The following is a 20,729-nucleotide window of genomic DNA, read 5'->3' as shown; positions in this document are numbered from 1 at the left end:
AGATCTGTAATGTTCATTCATACTTAAGCATCTGTCTCCCTACACCCCCCTCCCCATTCCAGTTCACCCCACCTCTTCTTATTCCCACTTGGGATATTGGTCCCAAAGTTACTCTTCTCCTTATCAGATCCTATCACAATTTACGCATTACCGATCTGCATTTCTTTTGGACATGGTACCAAATTTGTACAGTCAATAGTGTTAAATGTGTTTGAACTGTTGCAACGCATCCATTAAACTGCCCTTGGAAAAATGATAATGAACTGGAGGAGTTTTGTGTTTTCCTTTTTTTTCTTTTCTTCTTTTATGAGTGGCATTTAGGTATGTTGAGCCTGATAAGGTGGAAGATCCTGTTTGGCGGTTACTCCACTTTGCCAGCTGTTGCAATTTCTGAAGTCCAGGGGAATGAGGGAGGGCTTTGCCATTCTCTATATAAAGCATCCAAGCTTGAAAAGGCAAGCTTTGAAGGTGGCAGCAGCCGCACTGCCCCTTTTGAGCAGGTAGGGGCGGAGAGCCCTGAAAAAAGAAACTTCGCTCAAGGCTAACACCATGCTTTTGGCACTACTACTACTAATTTCCTGCAGTTTTCTACACTGCACAGGTAAGTCTAAGATCTCTAGCTAGAAATGAGATGTCTTTTGTTGGATGTTTGTGTTATTCAAAGGGAAATAGGTGGATAGTGAAACGAGAAGAGATTGCAGTGTGTGATGTTAGAAGATTCCATTATTATACCAACAGTACATGCGATGCAGACCTTTTCCCCCATCGTCAGTGGAATTACAATAATTTCCATTGATATTTTTTCCCATCAGAAGTTTAAAATATGCAACTGCATATTTCACAAACACATGACTGAAAATACAACCCAGTAGAACAATTTTAAATTATCCCCCCCCCCCCTCCTCCACTCTCTCTATTTGGAATTTCTGGTTACTGAAACTCTTGGTGGATCACTGACTGCATGGTACGTAGTAAGTGAATTATGTCACATCCCTCAAAAACATAGAACCTTCATGAGCCAATGGTAAATTGTATATTGTGTTGGCAAACACAAAGGGTCTCCACCCTGCAGTAGCTCCACATGCAGCGCTCACATTGATGCTAGTGGGAGACCCGCATATGTACCCTCTGTAGAATAGTGCCTGCTAAGATCAGTGCACAAGGTCTTAAATGTGTGTCAGAGAAAGGGCATAATTTTTCTTTATTAAACCCATTCTTTAAAAAAGGACTTCCATGCTTGAAATGTGGGAAATTGTTCAAATCTATAAAATGTTCAAATGAAATCTCTACTGGGTTTTTCTAGCGCTTTACACAAAATGAATCGATTTATGTTTCATTAAGGGATCTGCCCTCCCACCCCTCTCTGGCCCAATGTTTTTGGATGTCATAGATTATTTATTTATTTTTAGGCTTGAAAAGCAAACATGTTGAATCTGTAACGTGCCTCTTTTTCCCCGCAAGTGCTTGCGCTGGACTATTTGAGGGCCTTCTTTACTTTGAGATTAATCTGTGTGTTGTTTTAGACTGTGGTTTCCTTTTCTTCTATTTGTTCTATGTCTGCTCTGCAATTATCAGCTATTACAATTGCTCTGAAGGGTGCCAAAAATGCTTCAAGCACATAGTCTAAGCTGTTAAAACACATAATTTATTTAGCTTAGTTTGAACAAAGCTAAATTTATTTCTTCTGTATTGTGTTTACCACACTTAATGGCCCATATAATACTAATCCAGTAACAGTACATATTATTCTTGAATCAGAGATTTGTACTGTAACTGGAGAAAGAAAAATATGAACAATTAAAGCTTATGTAAACTCCACAGGCCAATTTTTGATCTCAGTTATATAGGTATAAATCCCACAATAGCTCTACTGACTTCATTAACACCACTGTAACCAAGATCAGAACATGGCCCCTGAATCCTAAATCTAATTCAGGTGCCATATTCCAAGTTACTTATCAATATGGTATCAAGTATCAGATTTGAGTTCTGTAATAAGTCATCATCAAAGATGCTTAAAGTGCAGTTTTAATAAAAGTAAAGGTGTCTATAAAATTACATAGTGGGCTTCCATTTTTGCTCAGTGTCACTGATGTCCAGATCAACTGTATCCAATTTTGAAGTCAAAAGATTATTTATCTAATTGACATCCCTGCATAATCAACCTAGAATGTGAAAAATCAAACTGTGGTGGGGTTTTTTTCCCCTCACCTAACCACCAGTAATAAAGATTCTGTCATCAGAACCTCAGTGATAGCTTAGGAATGGTACAGAGCCCTTATCACTGTCGTTGTTTCAAGACCAGTCCAGATAGATAGTAGCCAAAAGCTACTACCATTGCTATTTGGTTAGCTTAGGTGATAGTTTCAATGTAGTTCCTAGTGGTCAAGTCCTACAGTTGATATCTTTGTTAATAGTCACTGCAGAAGAACCAAGGAATTGATAAATATGGAGGCTGAACTTTCTTACCTCTAAAGACAAACCCTCCTGGTCAAAGTTTGAGGCACACTGATGGGACAGTGCAGTTGTACGTCTAATACAAAAAACTATAGGACTTAAGTCACTTGCTAGGATCATCTGGGTATATCTCATTTAATCAATTCCCTGCCACTGTAGAGGCCTCAGGCTTTCATGCCTCAGTCCCTCCTGTTCTCTGTCCATGGCACACAATTGTTTAGTTTCCTGTGGGTTGTAATACTTTGGTCTAATTCTGGTTGTTGGGGTTGGCGTTGGGGAGGCTGGATGCTGTTTGTTGGTCTGTGATATACAGGAGTTCTGACTAGATAATCTGGTGGCCCGTTCTGGCCTGAAACTCTATGATTCTATGTCTATGGCTCCAGGCCTACCCAATGTAGCACCTTTCATGAATACTAAATGCACATTTTTTAAAAGAGACATTAAGTGGTAAATCAACTAAGGAAGCATGAAGCAAAATAGAGCCCAGGTTTTTCTTCCATAGCTCCAATGGCTCTGCAGTGCTAAGAGGAGTAAAACTTATTTTTGCCTGTGAAGCACACAGCTAGACTCAGACACACAGGGAACAGAAATGTTGAGTGAGATGTTGTGTCATTTTTGCACATTTTGCCTGTAATCACGTTATATTTAAATGTTAACCCAAACATTCACAGTAAATTGAGAATTTACTGTTGAATCCTGCTCCTCCACAGACTTCCTGTGTAACCTTGGGCAAGTCACTTAGCCTCCCTGGGTATGTCTACCCAGCAATTGGGAGGGGTCATTGTAGCATGTATAGGCATACCAGAGCTAGCTCTGATCAAGCTAGCTTGCTAAAAATAACAGCAATGCCATGGCAGCACAGACAATGGCATGGGCTAGCCACCCAGGTACAAGCCCACCCCAGAGCAAGGGTATGTACTTAGGCAGCTTGCCCATGCCACTGTCCATGCTGCCATGGCTTCACTGCCATTCTGAGTGAGCTAGTTTGGATGCTGCAATCACACACCCCGATTATAGTATAGACATATCTTTGGGCATCAGGGCTTGTCTACACAAATATTTAATTTGCAGCAAGCTGGGTGTGAGTGAACATACCCCACACTAGCTCGCCACGCCCAGGGACAGTTGGTCTGTGGCAGGCTAGTGTGGAGTAGATTCACACCCCAGCATGCCACAAGCTAAATATTTGTGTAGACATATCCTCAGCTCTCCATCTGTAAAATGGGGATAGTAGCACTGTCCTACCTCAGAGGTGTGTAGTGAGGATTAATACATTAAAGTTTGTGAGGCACTCAGCTACTACTGTGATGTGAGCCATAAAAGTACCTGATAAATATAGATAGAATGTGTGCTGCACGACCAAGAGAATGATTAGCTATTCCCAGACTCATTCCCTAACAAGCAGCCATGTTTTGGATGAAGGATTTAACATTACAATTACACATTTTAGACATAATATTCACATTGTTCAGTTGGGATTATAAAAGTAAATGCTGAATTAGTTATTTCAAACAAGTCTTTAAAACATCATAATTTTAAATGGACATGAATCTGCACCTAAACCTGTGATCTGAATGCCCCAATCTTTGGTTTGGGAGTTTTCAGAGTTTTGTAATCTGGATCCAAACTGCATGACTAGCGCTTATCTGTACAACGGAGTAAACCAAACCTCCTAGATCCCATCTCCCTCCCCTGAACTCTGGGAGTTTCAGATCTGTATCCAAATTTTGCAGATTAGGCCCATCTCTAATTTTAAATTTAAATACTCATTGTTGCAGTGTGTATATGGTAAAAAAGCTCTCGGAAATCTTGACACTTGCTTACTTGTTCTGTAGCCAACTCAAATAAGTGTACATTAGCTTAATACAGCAAAAATGACTGATAATGCAAACTGGATTAAGATGCTTAGTTTTAACCATAACCTGATATAAGGGCTCCTACTTTACTGATATTTAATTGTGGCTTACTTAGTTTGACTGTCACAGTAGACTTAGCCAGCCTTGGATCCTAAAGAGATATTGTATATTTATACAGTACTTACTATAATGATGTGCATTGCTAGGTACTCACATGGAGGTAATCATGCTATGCTGGCACCTAGCCGAGAAAGAGATAAAAGTAATTTAATAACTTCAGACTGACTAGAAATAACAGTGAACATATTGTAGTTAGATTAGATTATTACTATTGCAGCGACAAGATAAGTGTTGGCATTATCTTTAATTATCATTCAAATTCATCTTATATATTTTGGTTATTTATTTTAACCCTCTTATCTGCTTCTCCAGAGTTACAGAGTATCAGTACAGAGTGTACCCCAACCAACCACATACCTAGCTACAGCATACAAATTCCTGCAATTTCTGCTTGTCTACCTACCCATAAGTAATTTCACAACATACGTACACACTTGGAGATGTGTATGTTATTTACTATAGACTTCTTCAAAACATGCTTCTTTCAATTTTAACAATTCTGTACCAAAATAAATACTGTATCATTTATAACATCTGTGTGTATATCTACCATCTTAAAAAAGTGCCAGTAAAAACAAATAAAAAAAAATAAGTTCTAAGCTTGATTATAAATTTAGGAGTATTTTTACTCTTAATGTGAGGATAAGCTCCTATTAATGCAAATGTTACAGGAGGTGTGCAGATAATATATTACCTGGTGTATTATCCCCTTCTCTGCTAGGTTTTGCTGAAGTTCCATGCTGCAGTAGAACATGGCAACATTCCTCTGAAGCAATGATATTTTGTAGGAATGTAGGTGGTTTTAAAATGACACAACTAATGCTGAGCAAAAATTGAAATTTCCATTTTATGGGAAATGCCAACATTTCAACATTGGTTTTTCACCCCAAATTGTGACAAAAAGTTGCAATTGCAAAAATTTGTACAGACCAGAAATTCTGAAAAACTTTGATTTGGAAATGTCAAACAATTTCATCTCAACATTTTTATTCAAATGAAACATTCTGACATTCCCAAAATAGAAATGTTGTTTTTCAGTTTATTGAACTGCCCCAAAATGTTTTGTTTCAAGTTAGTTCAATATTAAACTACATTTTCACAGAGTGGTGCATTGCCTCATGGGAACCGTAGTTTGGGAATCCAAACTCCCACGATCCCCAATGAGCCAGGCTCCCTGGCTGGACTACATCTCCCACAGTACACCCAGAGTAATGTGACTCCCATGGTGCACCAAGCAGCTTAGTCAGAGGAAAATTCACATTGCATTATGGGAAGATTTAGTCCTCCAGGAAGCCCAACCCACAGAAGAAAACAAGGGCCCAAAGTACAACTCCCATAAAACAATGCATTAATAGGGAAATGCAATTTAATATAATTTTGAATAAGTTAAACACAGAAAGTTCTGAGTCAGTTCAAAACCCCAAATTTTTCATTTCAGTTTTGCCAACAGAAAATAGCAAATTTCTGGCAACATCAAATTTTTCCCATGGAAAATTTCCATTTTTCAGAAAGTGCATTTTCTGTCAGAAAACCATTTTGATGGAAAATTCCCACCCAGCTCTTACATAGGACTGCACACGATGTGCAGTTTGATTAATAAAATTACCAGGATGCTCTCACTAAATCTTTTTAGAGCTAGACAAAGAAGGGTGAATATGCCCGGTGAGCAAAATTACTGTATTATAATCATTTGCATAGTTCAAGTCTGACAGGATCAAGGCTGGGCTACAGGCTGTCAATATATGAATCTATATTTTGTAGAGCAGAAATTTTTGGAGCAAAAAAGCTAGTGCAAATTTAATGTACTTAATTATCTCTGTTATATTTGTATGTCCCTTTACTCAATACTATTTATCCCATTTAGTTATTCCGCTCCCTGAAACAAAGTAAGAGTAGCATAGACTTAGCATTTTGAAGCTGTTTGACATGCATGAACTGTGACAGGCATTAGAAATCAGCACACTATCTATTCTGACCTAAAAGATTAGCATTTTGGGGGACCAGAAGCATAGACCTCATGTTTTGCATCAGGCTCACTAAATGAGTCTGCCTTTCAAGTGATGCTTTAAGGCTCTCTCTCAAATCCTGCTTAGCAAGTATCTACAAAAGGCATCAACTTCTGTGAATAGGGGTAGGAGTGACTCCGGTTTCACAGCCTGGAATTTAGGTGTAGCAACTGAGGAATTTTTCACCCACCTTCAGTGGATTCATGAACAAACTGATGACTCCATACAAAAGGCTTGGAATATTCAGCCACCTGAGCAATGAAACCTCACTTGCCATACAGCCATCTTACCTAATTATGTGTGCCTCTCTTTTTGCTCCTCATTGTAACGGACGCCCTGGGAACATACCAGGGGCAGAAGAGGGCATAACCGGAGCACATTGTCCTCTGTAAATGCTTGACATGCATTACAACTCATAGGGATTATTTAAAACTGGCAAAATTAAGAGCAACCAGTGGCCTCCTCTGTTCTAAATTATGCCAGAAGCTGAGAGCAGCCTTGGCCAAGCCCAGGATCTGAGGCTATACAGGTATAGTCTCTCATGTTCTGATATTAGCTATCTCAGACTATTGTGGAACTAAAAGTGCTGATTGCCTGGTGAGGTGACTGGCAGCTGGTGGTCGAGTGACTGGTGAAGTAGTTCCATGAACTTTTTCTCTCGTCACTTGAAGACAACAAAAAATGTTTACATTATTACCATTACTGGCTCTAAGGGATTGGCTATATGAATACTTAGTTAGCAACAAGCTAGTGTAAATCTACTCCACACTAACCTGTCACACACTAAGCATCCATGTGAATCTTGCTGCCGTGTACTAAAAGTTCCCCACTTTGAACAAGGAATAGATTAAAGTGCACTAAGGAACTTTTAGTGTATGGCAGCAAGGGTCTCACAGATACTTAATGCACAGCAAGCTACAGTAGGGTAGATTTACACTGCAGGTTGCTGCAAACTATGTGTTCATACACACAAGCCCTAAGGTTATGAAATTTCATTTACTTTGAACTCTGTAGTTACTTGTTTCCTTTGTGAGACAGCACACCTCTGATGTTGTCACAGGTTGTGAAGAAAGCATTTTTGGTAGGTGGATTTCAACAACTTCAGTAATTTCCCATCTATTTAGGGCACTTCCCATAGATAGCTCTCATCACTGCAGTATCTTAGCTCTCACAGACATAACTGAATTTATCCTCACAACAGCATGTCTGATAAGTACTATCCCAGTGGGAAACTGAGACAGGGTGATTAGGTAATTTGCCACAACCACAGGAATTGAACTATCATCTCCTTAGTTGCAGCTCATTGCCTTAACCAGAAGATTATCTTGCCTCAAATCTCTCCAAATGAGGAGTTTGTGTATTTAAAATACCTTTACTTGTAATCCAGTTTGGCTGCCATGATTCTTTCCAGGTTTTCTATGGCTTTACAAAATGTAAGAAGAGAATCATCTTGTTAGCTCTCTTTCTTTCCTCTGCTGTCTCAACATCACACACCAACACCTGGGGAACTACCAAACATGGCTGCTGCAGACGCCACAGTAACTCCTCTATGTGCAACAAGGCTCTTCAAAAATAAGATTCAACTGGACTTAATTTGACTGAAGTATTGGGATCTCTTCCACACATCTAGCTTCTGTAAAAATGCCAGAAAACACTATATCATATGTGGCCGTGAGACCTTGCAGAAAGTTGAGTCATTCAATATTTAACTTGTTCCTGCTCATAAAAGGTGCCATAGCAGAGAATTTTTCACAGTCATCTGTCCCTACTATCATCTTGCTCTACCAAGAAACACTTGAGTATTGAAGACCTTCTCTCCAATAAGCACTAGTGGGAATACCTCTTTTCATTAGCTGGCTATCTATTTAATCAAATTCTGCTTAAGGGAGACAAAGGCTGAAGCCTGAGAGTCAAAGCTATTTTAAATACAGATAGGTCTCAACATCAGCCCACATACAAACAGGAGAGAGCACCTCAGCCATCCTCTCTACTCACTACTCACAGTGCCAATTGTTTCATCACACTCAGTCAACCACTGAGTGTATAGGAATTGGGTAATATCTGTTTAAACAGTTAATGAGCCCTCTAGTGGCCATCAGTGTCTTTTGTGTTTCAGAAGCCACCAGAACTCTGCAGAACAGCAATGTATACATATAGCTAGGCCTTGTATGTTATATATGATTAGCAAACTTTTGGGTTGTTTCTTCGTATTATGTATGTTGTGTAACATGCAAAAGACACAACAGAGTGATATATGGCTTCTGCAGGATGCGCTTTGCTCTTGCCTCTTAAAGTACCTTCCTACCAGTTGAAGAGAAGCAGTTTATTACAAGCTGTGCATGCATTGACACAAACACAGTAACTGTTATCTGTACAACAGTGATGTCCACAATAAATCAAGGGAAAGGAAGGAGCTTTTAAAAACTGATGCTACATTTCTGTTTTGTCTTGTAATGTCGACTTATCTATACCTTTTGCTTTCACAGGGCTTGAAGGGAGTTATATATCCCATCAATTTCTCTACAGGCAGAAGGAGCTTCTGAAAAGAGGTAAATACTTTGCCTGTTATTACACATTTAAGATGAGGTTGTGCCCAATTAGCTCCAATCAGGATCAGGGCCCTATTGTACAAGGCACTGAACAAAACACATAGTAAGAAAGTCCCTGCATCAAGGGGCTCATGTAAAACACTACCTTTATGAATTCTTACTGAAGGGTTTGCCTACAAAGAAATAGTAACTCACAGGGTCCCAGACCTCGGCTTCCTACCTGAGCCCAAATGTCTACAGAGCAATTTTTCGGCCACAGAGCCTGGACCCCATGAGCCCAAGTCAAATGACTCTTGTTCTTATGTATACATACCCATAGAGTGAGGCAGCAGTGCACATGCTAAGTGCTTAGGGAGCTTTTACAGTAAAAATGTAGGAACAGAGTGAGTTTAGGTTCCTGCAGTATTAGGTGGCAGCTGAATGGGGTTCTTGTGGTTAGCAGTGATACCTCAAACTGGGCTTGGCTGCAGTGGCAGCCAGTGACTTTTGTGGCAGGTGAAGCACATACCACAAAGTCTCACAAATACCAATATTTGTCCTCCTCCTTGCAGTTCTGGCCAGAGGTCTCAGGTCTGCCCCACCATCCAGTGTCATGGCCCCACTCCCTCACTCACCAGACAGTATGGTTGCCAATTTTGGTTGGAGTATTCCTGGAAGTTTCATCAGAACAATCTTTCATTAAAGACGAATCTTTAATTCCTGGAGACTCCAGGACAATCCTGGAGAAGTGTGGGAACCATCCCCAGAAAGGAACCGTTCAGTAGCATGGTGGCCTTCCCCACAGCCAGGTGCTCATTCTCCTCTTTACAGTCCAGGATGGGGTCTCCGCTTTGTCATGCCAGGACAACTCCAGCCTCCCCCACATCTTCCGCCATGGCGTCTTGGGCCCTTCGGCCATGCAGGGAGCTCCCTCCTGACGTGCTGTGTCAATGTGGGGAGGGAGACCCCTGCAGCCCTGCTGTCAGAACCAGCCTTAACTGCTGCAGTCCTGCTGCCACTTCGCTAAGCCATGGTTACCACAGCAATGCACTCATAAAGTGACTGCTGGGCTTGGTAAATTGCCGTGGCAATTAGGCAGCTGCCTGAGGCATTATTAGGGATACCACAATTTGGGTCTCACCCATAACGCTATGTTTTCTGGCATTGTGTTTTACTAGAGAGTCGGAAAGAGTGAATAATGTGATGGCTTTAAATCAAATCACAAGCACTTCTTGTGGACATATGGTTCTTATTTAATATGTAAATGTTTAACTCGCCTTAAAACTCTGTATATATACAAAAAGTGTAGATTTTCTGAATTCTTTGGCGTGGCTGTTCGTCTCTTGATTAGGCTGTTGAGTTGCCTAAACCCCTTTGGGATCTAGGCCTTAGCTCTTTATATGTTCTAAGTGCTTTACTAATATTAGCTAATTGATACATTTGTAGTAATATTAATACAGCGGATATCATTACAAATTCAGCATTTGCTCCCTGGCAGTGATTGTGTTCCCTTCTATTCCAAGTGAAGAAACCACATTTCTGAAGGTATCCAGGACAGTGAATATTTAGTTTTTAACAGCCTTCCCTCGTCACTTCAATTTTGTACATCAAAGTCACACTGTACATTGAAACAATGACAACAGAGCACTAGGAGGCACTATACTGCTGGAAGTGCTGTCAGCTTCCTGAGACAGAATATAGAAGGGTCTGGACTCCGGAGCAGAGCTGCACAAATAATGGATTTTTCAGTTTGCGGACGATTAAAAAAAATTGTTTCAGGTCCAATTAAACATGAAATTCTAAAAAATATTTGGTGAATCAAAAAGTTTTAAAAACTAATTTGGGGTTGAAACGTTTTGTTTTGATTTTTAAATGTTTTGATTGGGTTTTTTTAAATAAAATTATAGGAAATTTTGTACAAAGTCATTTTGAACTGAAAAATCAAAAAGGTTTTTTTCAAAAATGTCAAAACGTTTAGACTTTTTTGAAATTTTTTTAGATTTTTTTTTGACTCAAATAGTTAACTAAAACTGACATGAATTCACAAAACATTTTGATGTTGCTGGCTGCATTTTTCTGAAAAAAAAGTAGTGTGTAAAAATTTCATCCATCTGTACTCCTAAGCACTTATAGCTAAAAAAAGAGCCTTTGATACCTTTACAAAAATTAAATGAATATGGCTTAGCATTTCAGTTCTAATATTCTGAATAAATTATCTCACATATTCTGTCTATTTAAAATTCTTCCTGGAAAAAAGGTACTATTTTATTTTCTTCGCTTTCCATCTTAAACTATGTGCAGCTAACAAGCTGCTGCATTCACCCCATAATTGCCTGCATTTCACTGATGGATGTTGAGATTCCTGAATCTAGTTTGTAAAGAGTTTTAGGGTGAGAGGCACTATATAAATGTTAGCTTTGTTATACTAAGATGATTCTTAACTGTAACTATTTATTTCCCTTCAGGCAGCAGGGGCAACAACTGGCTCGAGTTAAGTAAGTATTTCATCAGTCATAAGTGGGTAAAAGCTATAGGAAGAGAACCCTGAAGGGAGCAAAATTCCCTGTGAAGCAGAGTTCAAGGAGAAAAATTCTCCTCTGCATCCCCATCTCTGCTCATGATTTGCTTACAATAATTATCAAAGTCTTGCTCTTCCCTATACACAAAATGAAACAAAGTCAGCTAAAGTCATTCAGCGAAAATTGCTCTCAGTACACTGATGATAGGCTTTGGCATTCCTGTTTATTATTTATCTACATTGCAATTTCAACTGATATATGCCATCATCTGCCAACAATGCCCCTCTGCCATGTACATTGGCTAAACCGGACAATCTCTATGCAAAAGAATAAATGGACAAAAATCAGACATCAAGAATTATAACTTCAAAAACCAGTCAGAGAACACTTCAACCTCCCTGGTCACTCAATTACAGACCTAAAAGTTGCAATTCTCCAACAAAAAACCTTCAAAAACAGACTCCAATGAGAAACTGCAGAATTGGAATTAGTTTGCAAACTGGACACCATTAAATTAGGCTTGAATAAAGACTGTGAGTGGATGGGTCATTATACACAAAGTAAAAACTATTTCCTCACGCTAATTTTTTCCCCTACTGTTACTCACACCTTCTTGTCAACTGTTCGAAATGGGCCATCCTGATTATCACTACAAAAGGTTTTTTTTTTCTCCTGCTGATAATAGCCCACCTTAATTGATTGGTCTCATTACAGTTGATATGGCAACACCCATTTTTTCGTGTTCTCTGTGTATATTCTTCCTACTGTATTTTCTACTGCATGCATCCGATGAAGTGGGTTTTAGCCCACAAAAGCTTATGCTCAAATAAATTTGTTAGTCTCTAAGGTGCCACAAGTACACCTTACTTTACTCCTAGTTATCACAACATTCCTGTGTTTGTAGAAAATACCATTTATGGCACTGTCTCCATATGTCCTACGAATACCTATTTGGTGAATGGAAAATAGGCAAGATCCAAACAAGCTAGCTTCACTAGCCAGTGCAAAAAGGAGTATCTTATTAATGTTAAAATATGCACGGTTTGGCTGGAAGGATCAGTGGTAATATTTAACCAACTGCTATTTTCCAGATGATGACAGTGAAGAGTCCAGAAGTGCAGAAGATAATGCTATGCTACGTTCAGGTAACAGTTTCTTTTATACTTGCTGGATAAAAGTGGTGAAGTATTTTGTAAGGACCTTCCTTGAGAAGGGTGACCATTGTATCCCTTAGAGCAGATTGAAAAATCAAGTGAAAAATGTCATGGAAAATGCCAATGTTTTGAAGTTGTTTCCATTTTGCAAGTTTGAAATAGGGTGGGGTGATTCAAGCCAAGGTGATTAAAATAATAATGTTTTCAAAAATAATCAATTTTAAATGAGATTTAGGCTTTGTAAAACTAATTTTAAAATTTGTGTTATTGCAACTTTAGATTAAAATGTATAATAAATGCTTTACTGCTACTGGTAAGGTCTCTTACTTGAATTTTACAAAACAGCTATAAGCAAAAAAACACAAACTATTGAAAATTGAAGTCCTGATCCTGTTAACACTTTAGCAAGTTAACTCACATGAATCATTGACTTCAGTGGGACTACTCATGTGCTTAAGTATGTACCCCTAAATGTTTTCAGCATCAGGAGCTAAAAGTATATTTTTTATTTAAAAATTCTCTTAGTGGCATTAAATCTTTGCCACTTCAAAATGAAATTTTATCACAGTAACCATGAAAAATTATTTAGACTTTCAATACTTTGATAAAGTTATTGTAAACTTTTTTATTCAGACAAGCCAACATTTTCAAAAATAGAGAACTCAAGTTGGGCTCATAAACCTGTATTTAGGCAACTAAGAGTGGGATTTAGGAAGGCATCTAAGTGATTTAGGAGCACAAGTCCTATTTACTTCAAACCACACACCCTGATAGCCTGCTCTCAGTCAGGATATTTATGAGGCCCTGATATAGTTCTTACAGCATAAAAGATTTAAAATGTGAACTTTCTTGGTAAAATATGAAATTTTAACAATTAGGAAACAAAAGAACCAAGTACTAAACATCCTCTTTAACAATTTAAAACACTAAAATGGGACAAAAGTAAAACACTAGCAACATGTAAATCCTTTAAAAACCCATTTAAAAAAAACTTTTGTGTATATTTTTTTAAATCATAATTTTTATACACCCTGTCTCAAAATGGACCCATTACTCTGTGCAATTTTACTCCATTTTTTTTAACTGAAATGGTTACTCAAAAGTTTATCAAGACCATTATCAAAATGGTTATTGGAATATTGTATGTAATGAATCAATAACTATTTTGATTAAAATGTAGGGGTTTCAGGAAAACCACAGCACAGTTCAGTTCACTATATTATTTACCCTCTCCCCCCCCCGCCACCCGCCCCAACTCGGCATGTCTGGCTGAAGCCTAATGGCATCTCTGCCAGCTTATTATTCTGTGATATACCAATTGCATCTACACCTCCAATATTTACCAAAAAATATCTCATGCCTTTAAGATTTGGGGTGGTTTCATCAAGGACAAGTGATTACATTACATATAACTAAAGCTGTGCGAACAACAGATTTTTCAGTTCACTGGCAATTCCAAAAATATCAGAAAAAAGTTTTGGTTTTTTTAAAATTAAAATTAAAATTAAAAATTTTCAGCAAATCAAAAAGTTGAGAAAAAAGTCATTTGACACCAAACAAGATCTTAATGTTTCATTTAACATGTTTCATGAAACATTTCGGTTTTGACCATTTTTCAATGTTCAGTTTTTAAATAAAATTAAAGGAACTTTTGAAACAAAAATCAATTTAAAAGACTGAAATGTTTTGTTTTGAAAATGTAATGAAATGGTTTGATGTTTTTCCAGCCAAAATAATTTTTCCAAAACAACATGAATTTGTGAAAGTTTTGTACAAAAAAATATCACCTAGCTCTACCCCTCGCTGTCACTAATCGGGTCTCCTGATAGCCATCTCAGCAAATTCCGGAGACCGAATGGGCATGTGGATGTGAACCCTGAGCTACCCTCTCCGGTTCTTCGATATAGTCCCTCAAAATTAGAGTTGAGCGGTAATTAAAGTAGCGGATGCCAGCCAAGGAGGAGAGGGAATTGTGGGGAAGCAATGCTTTCCCAAGCTATGGAGAGATGGAAAGCTCCCTTCTACTTATATCAAAGGAAAGAGAGAGAGAAGTACACTCCCTCCCAACCTTCCTTCCTTTAACCCCCGGGACTAGGGCACATTTTCTGGGCAGTGAGAAGGAAGATTGTAGTGGTGTTGTCCACGCTGTATTTGCCCTGTGTATAAACAGACAGCTCAAATGTGTTTCAGAGCATCTTTCACCTGCACTGTATTGACTTAAAATTTGAGGAGAGAAAAAAAAAATCAGATAATCTGATGCAAATGTCATTCATGGACAGAAAATAAAGGAGAAGAATTAAAGGCATATAGATACTCTGGAAAAAGAATAGATCCTAAGCTGAATATAAATTCAGTTTCTCTGAGAGTTTATTTAAATTCCAAGCACATCAGCTTTTACTGCTATTGGAACATGATGGTAGTGTTTAGAATGACTGTCAATCTCATCAAACATGGCACAAGATAACCTAAATACATTTTCTCTTTCATTTCTTAGACAAGGGTTCATGTTCTACCTGGGGTGCAGGGCATTTCTCCACCTTTGATAATTATTTGTATGACTTCTCTGGGACTTGCAACTACATCTTCACCACCGTATGTGATGATGTTAGCCCAGACTTCAACATCCAGTTCCGCCGTGGAGTGAACAAGAAAATTACAAGAATCATCATTGAGCTGGGAGCTGTGGTCATCATGGTTAAAAAGAACGTCATTGTGCTCAAGGATGTTGGGTAAGCTTCAGGGATATATCGAATAGCAGTGGGTAAAGAAAGGCAAGGAGCTATGTGAGATACACTAGACAGGTCTGTGATCGTACTGCAGGGCAAGCTCAGTCTGTCCGTTTCACTTATCCATTTTGTGCCCAAAATGGATTAATAAATTATAGAAATTAGACACAAATGACCTACTTAGAGACTGACTTTATCCCCTTCTACCAAAGCAGATTATAACTGCCAAATAAATGTAAATCAAGCATAGACTACACCTGTACAAAATACTCAGTGTGAAGCCAAAAAGCAGGTGAAACTTCTTATCTCACAATAATTCCCAAATTAAAACTACATTGACCTAAAGCTTAGCAATCCTCTTAAGTGAGCCTAGTTCTAGTTTCAAATTCACCTGGGCCAGCTGATGAAACTAGGTGAAATTTAGAGGTTCAGGTATGTTTTGTTTTGAGCTCATTTTAACTTGAATTTCAATGACTGTGAACCCAAACTTTTGAGTGTTGCACTTCTGTAGGGGAACAGAAAATAAGGGAACATCTGGAGACTTTCTGGGAACTCCCTACTTGCCATGGCTGCTTTTTGTTCTCATTATTCCTAGAACTACCCTCTCTAGAAGGCAGCAAATTCAGGGAAACCGTTTGCTGGGGAGATTGAGAAATGTGCTGATTGCCTTCAGAAGCTGAAATTCCCAAAATGAAGTTTCAGCAATGTTGATGAGTTGGGCAACTTTGAGTTTTTGCCTATAGATAAATGCAGAGAAAGGATATGGATGGCTATAGAAAGTTTGTATGTTATTATATTCACCCATATTTTTACAACTATCATCAGCAGAAAAATAAGACTTGTACCTACAGCTGTACACATTTTTTTCAACAAACAGTAAATTCACTTTGTATAAATCAATAGCCATTGGTTCAGGGACTTGAGTCTCCCACCTCTCAGGCAGGCGTCCTAACCACCTCGCTAACAAGACTCTCTGGCCCAATGACAAATTATTTATCCACATTGGCTCAGCTTCAACCAGAGAGACCCATATGAGAATATCCCATAGCCCAATGGCTAGAGCACTCTCATGCAACAGGGGAGACCAAAGTTCAGATCCCTTCTCACCATCAGGTAAAGGGGAGAACTGAACGTTTATCTCCCACATGAGTGCCTCTAACCACTGGGCTGAAGCTTATAAGAGAAGTGGTACCAGGACCTTCAGATGTTATACGAATCTAGCCCCTTTAAAAACACCCAGGAACAGGGTTTCAGGTCAGACAAAATGTTGCATGAGACCTGAAATGGACTTCTTTGCTTTGCCAAATTCTTTTTGAAATTTTCAAATTCAGTTAGACTCAAACCATTTTCCCCCCAATTCTTTGGAACTGCCAGAGAACCCAGCTGCTCTTGTAATTGTACCTCAATTTGGCAAACTGCACTGAAAAACACTTGGCTTATGGATTGATTTGCAAGGACAACTGTGTAAATGAATGGAACTAGCTGCAGGGCCTGCATTTTAAACTTGGTGTCCCTAGACTAGCAATGATGAAATATATTCAATACATATTTATATTGGTTCTTTATTTTCACTGGTCTCTAGCTTTAGAATTCAGCCACTAGTCCCAAGTCCTGTTCCTGCTACACAGCTCCCATTATGTGATTCCTCCTCACAGTGCCAAGCCTCAACACTGGTAGAATTTGTATATTAACATAGACTGTGACTCTCATGACCTCTTCAGGGTAACGACTGACAGCTACTAGTACTCAGACAATAGGTGTGTGGAGGTACCTATGAAGAGATTAGCAATTGCCTTATAAACACCAAACCTAGCTGAGCTCTACTGTTAAAATATAGCATTATTCCCCCCCCATCCCAATGTTCATATCCCATACTGATTTTTAATATTATAATCAGGCTTTAGCTGTATATCGTTGATCCTTTTTTTAAACAGCAGATTGTCTTGCATATATTCAAATATCCTGAAAAGTCCGAGCTAGGAGGGAACACACAAATTCTTTCTTAATTTGCCACCAAATACCACGTGGTTCACAGATAGCTATGCAGTATCACCATTACACACGATGACTGCCCAGTTGTACCTGATACCAGCGCACACACTTTTACATAGTAGGATCTATTTTTTTTTCTCTTCCTCATAACAGTATCATCAAGTTGCCATATACCAGCAATGGAATCCAAATTGCACCTTTTGGACGCACCGTCCGCCTGGTGACCAAACTGATGGAGATGGAGCTGGAAGTTGTCTGGAACAATGTTGACTATCTCATGGTGAGTAAAATCTTGTCACAAAGCAAAAGGAGAAACTTTTGCTGGAATACTGAAAATTCGCTATCCCTAAGTGGGTGTTTTTACATGCATTCATTGTTTTTATTTGTACTGAGGTTGTGAATGTGCCCTTTAAAGTCCTTAAATGTATGGCATAATGGCTCATTGGCCTCCCAGGTGAGGGCAGTATAAGCATTTACTCATCTTATTAATGGATGTATAAAATAGGGGGACAGTTAGTGCACATAAAAATACATGAAACCCAGTTTTCTTCTCAATGGCTACAATGCAGGTTAGTAACAGATGTTGTCATTACTTTTATGTACTTCACTGATATTCCAGAGAGGTAGATGGAGTCATGTTGCATACCTAGATATAGAAATAAATTACTTGGGACTATGTTGAAGACCACATTACTTCTGAGAATATGATCCAGATACTTGTCTTTAAAGAAATGTAGTACAGTATATGGTGAGCATGGGTCTAGCCTAGAGCACCATCTCATACACTTCTTTGCAGGAAATTCAAGCCCAAGTCTCTTCTCATGTACACTGTTGTAAATCGGCAGCAACTTCACTGAAGTCAGGAGAGTAAACAGAGTGACACAGGAGTAAAACTGAAACAAATAAAAGAAGAATTAAATGCTCCATTTTTAAGAACAACTCCTGTTTCTCCAGTGTCCAGGGCTGTGAATATTATGGAGGTGGAGCTTAGAGAAAGCAGGAAAAAGTGTATAACAAATGTAATGGACAAGCACAAAAACTTACAAAGTCTTCAGAGCCCTGTATGAGCAGATCTGTTGAGCTGATGCCCATTTCCTCTTACTGTCTCTCCACTGGCTATGGAAGAAAGAAGAGCAACTGATGCTCTGAAGCCCTAAGGCATTGTTGCAGCAGAAATATTATCCACCTAGCCCATGTCCACCTCCACACAGTTTGCAATGCTTGTTCAGGAGAAACTCAACAGTGAAACGGCAGTAAGTGCTTGCAGGTCAGGATTAAGATGCATTGGTAGTGCTGTATATGGAAACTAGCACATGGCCTTCATACATCTTGCCTTCTTACAGCTACCGTAATAGGCCCTCACTTGAAATAGTACCAAATCTGCCACCTCATTAAAAGATACAAAACAGATATATAAAATGTATTGATAAACCCAAGAAATCTGGTCAACATGTTCTTTAAAAAATATATTCAATACCTGTGTTTGCTCTGGCATAGATGAGAATTCCAGATCCACATTTCTTATGTGGGGGGGTGGAGGGTGAGAAAACCTGGATTTGTGCTGGAAATGGCCCACCTGATGATCACTTTAGATAAGCTATTACCAGCAGGACAGTGGGGTGGGAGGAGGTATTGTTTCATATTCTCTGTGTATATATGAAGTCTGCTGCAGTTTCCACGGTATGCATCCGATGAAGTGAGCTGTAGCTCACAAAAGCTTATGCTCAAATAAATTGGTTAGTCTCTAAGGTGCCACAAGTACTCCTTTTCTTTTTGCGAATACAGACTAACACGGCTGTTACTCTGAAACCTGACTGGGAAAAGGAGCATATCACTTTCAGTTCTCTTCCCTCAAGTCACATCTACCAATGTGATATATGCCATCATGTGCCAGCAGTGCCCCTCTGCCATGTACATTGGCCAAACTGGACAGACTCTACGTAAAAGAATAAATGGACACAAATCAGATGTCAAGAATAACAACATTCAAAAACCAGTTGGAGAACACTTCAATCTCCCTGGTCACTCAATTACAGACCTAAAAGTTGCAATATTACAACAAAAAAACCTTCAAAAACGGACTCCGAGAGACTGCTGAGTTGGAATTAATTTGCAAACTGGACACCATTAAATTAGGCTTGAATAAAGACTGGGAGTGGATGGGTCATTACACAAAGTAAAACTATTTCCCCATGCTTATTTCCCCTCCCCTACTGTTACTCACACCTTCTTGTCAACTGCTTAAAATGGGCCATCCTGATTATCACTACAAAAGGTTTTTTTCTTCTGCTGATAATAGCTCACCTTAATTGATCACTCTCGTTATAGTGTATATGGCAACACCCATTTTTTCATGTTCTCTGTGTATATATATCTTCCTACTGTATTTTCCACTGCATGCATCTGATGAAGTGGGTTTTAGCCCACAAAAGCTTATGCTCAAATAAATTTCGTAGTCTCTAAGGTGCCACAAGTACTCCTCGTTCTTTTAACTGAAAGGGGTGACTTTACTTGGGAATCCCAACTAAGGTTAGTTGAGAAGATATCTTGGCCCACAGACATGTCTTAATTATGATATTTCCTTTGTTGTTTTTTTTTATTTTAGGTTACGGTTGAGAGAAAATATATGAGAAAAACTTGCGGAATGTGTGGGAATTTTGATGGACAGGAATTAAATGAGTTTCTGAGTGAAGGTAAGAGCAAAGTCCAGACCAAACACAAGGGGCTAACCACACCAAATCAATGAGCATATTTAACTGCTGGATTCCTGTGCTCAGATTATCCATACTGTTTCTGAAGTCAATAAGACCCCCATATAATTCATCCACAGGCATATCAACCATTACACTCTGGTTCTCCAGAATGGGGCCAATTTCTATTTGTATTACAGTAACATCTAAGGGACCCTCAAATCAGTTATCAAACCACATTGTGCTAGGCACTGTACAAACGTGGTAAAGAGCAATCACCCTGCCTCAGGGAATTTACTCAATCTAGGTTTATGATAAGACATGACAAGTGGATGAAACAGCCAAAGTGGGGAGAATGAGATAACAGTAAAGCAAACATGTTTTTTGCACAACATTCTGTAGTCTTAGCTTAATACTTGGCTAGCCTTTGTCAGATGAAGTTTACTGTACACATCGCAGAGGTGAGTTTTAAGGAGGGAACTGAAGGGCAATACAATAGCTTTAAAGCGTTTGATTAATGTTACCCCACCTGTAGAGGACAGCATAGGAGAAAGTTTACTTTTCCCACAAACACCTTCACCCTAACAGGCAGTAAAAAGAGGCATTGTTGGCAGAGCAAAGGCAGCAGTCGGCATTAAGTAAGCTAATAGATCTGATAGGTAAGATAGGGCTAACATGGGA

The 20,729-nt window shown here is 38.9% G+C and overlaps 1 protein-coding gene across 1 annotated transcript in view; it reads left to right on the top strand.

Annotated features, from left to right (window-relative positions):
- MUC6 (mucin 6, oligomeric mucus/gel-forming) overlaps positions 1-20,729 on the top strand; it is a 59,501-nt gene that overhangs the window by 3,027 nt on the left and 35,745 nt on the right. The window contains exons 3-6 of the mRNA XM_073350317.1: positions 12,578-12,631; positions 15,135-15,369; positions 17,512-17,638; positions 19,964-20,051. Of these exons, the coding sequence (XP_073206418.1) occupies positions 12,578-12,631; positions 15,135-15,369; positions 17,512-17,638; positions 19,964-20,051 (504 nt within the window). The remainder of the gene's footprint in view (positions 1-12,577; positions 12,632-15,134; positions 15,370-17,511; positions 17,639-19,963; positions 20,052-20,729) is intronic.

This window comes from Lepidochelys kempii, chromosome 6 (assembly GCF_965140285.1).
Source record: "Lepidochelys kempii isolate rLepKem1 chromosome 6, rLepKem1.hap1, whole genome shotgun sequence".
NCBI lineage: Eukaryota > Metazoa > Chordata > Testudines > Cheloniidae > Lepidochelys > Lepidochelys kempii.
This window is presented reverse-complemented; position numbering and strand designations above follow the sequence as displayed.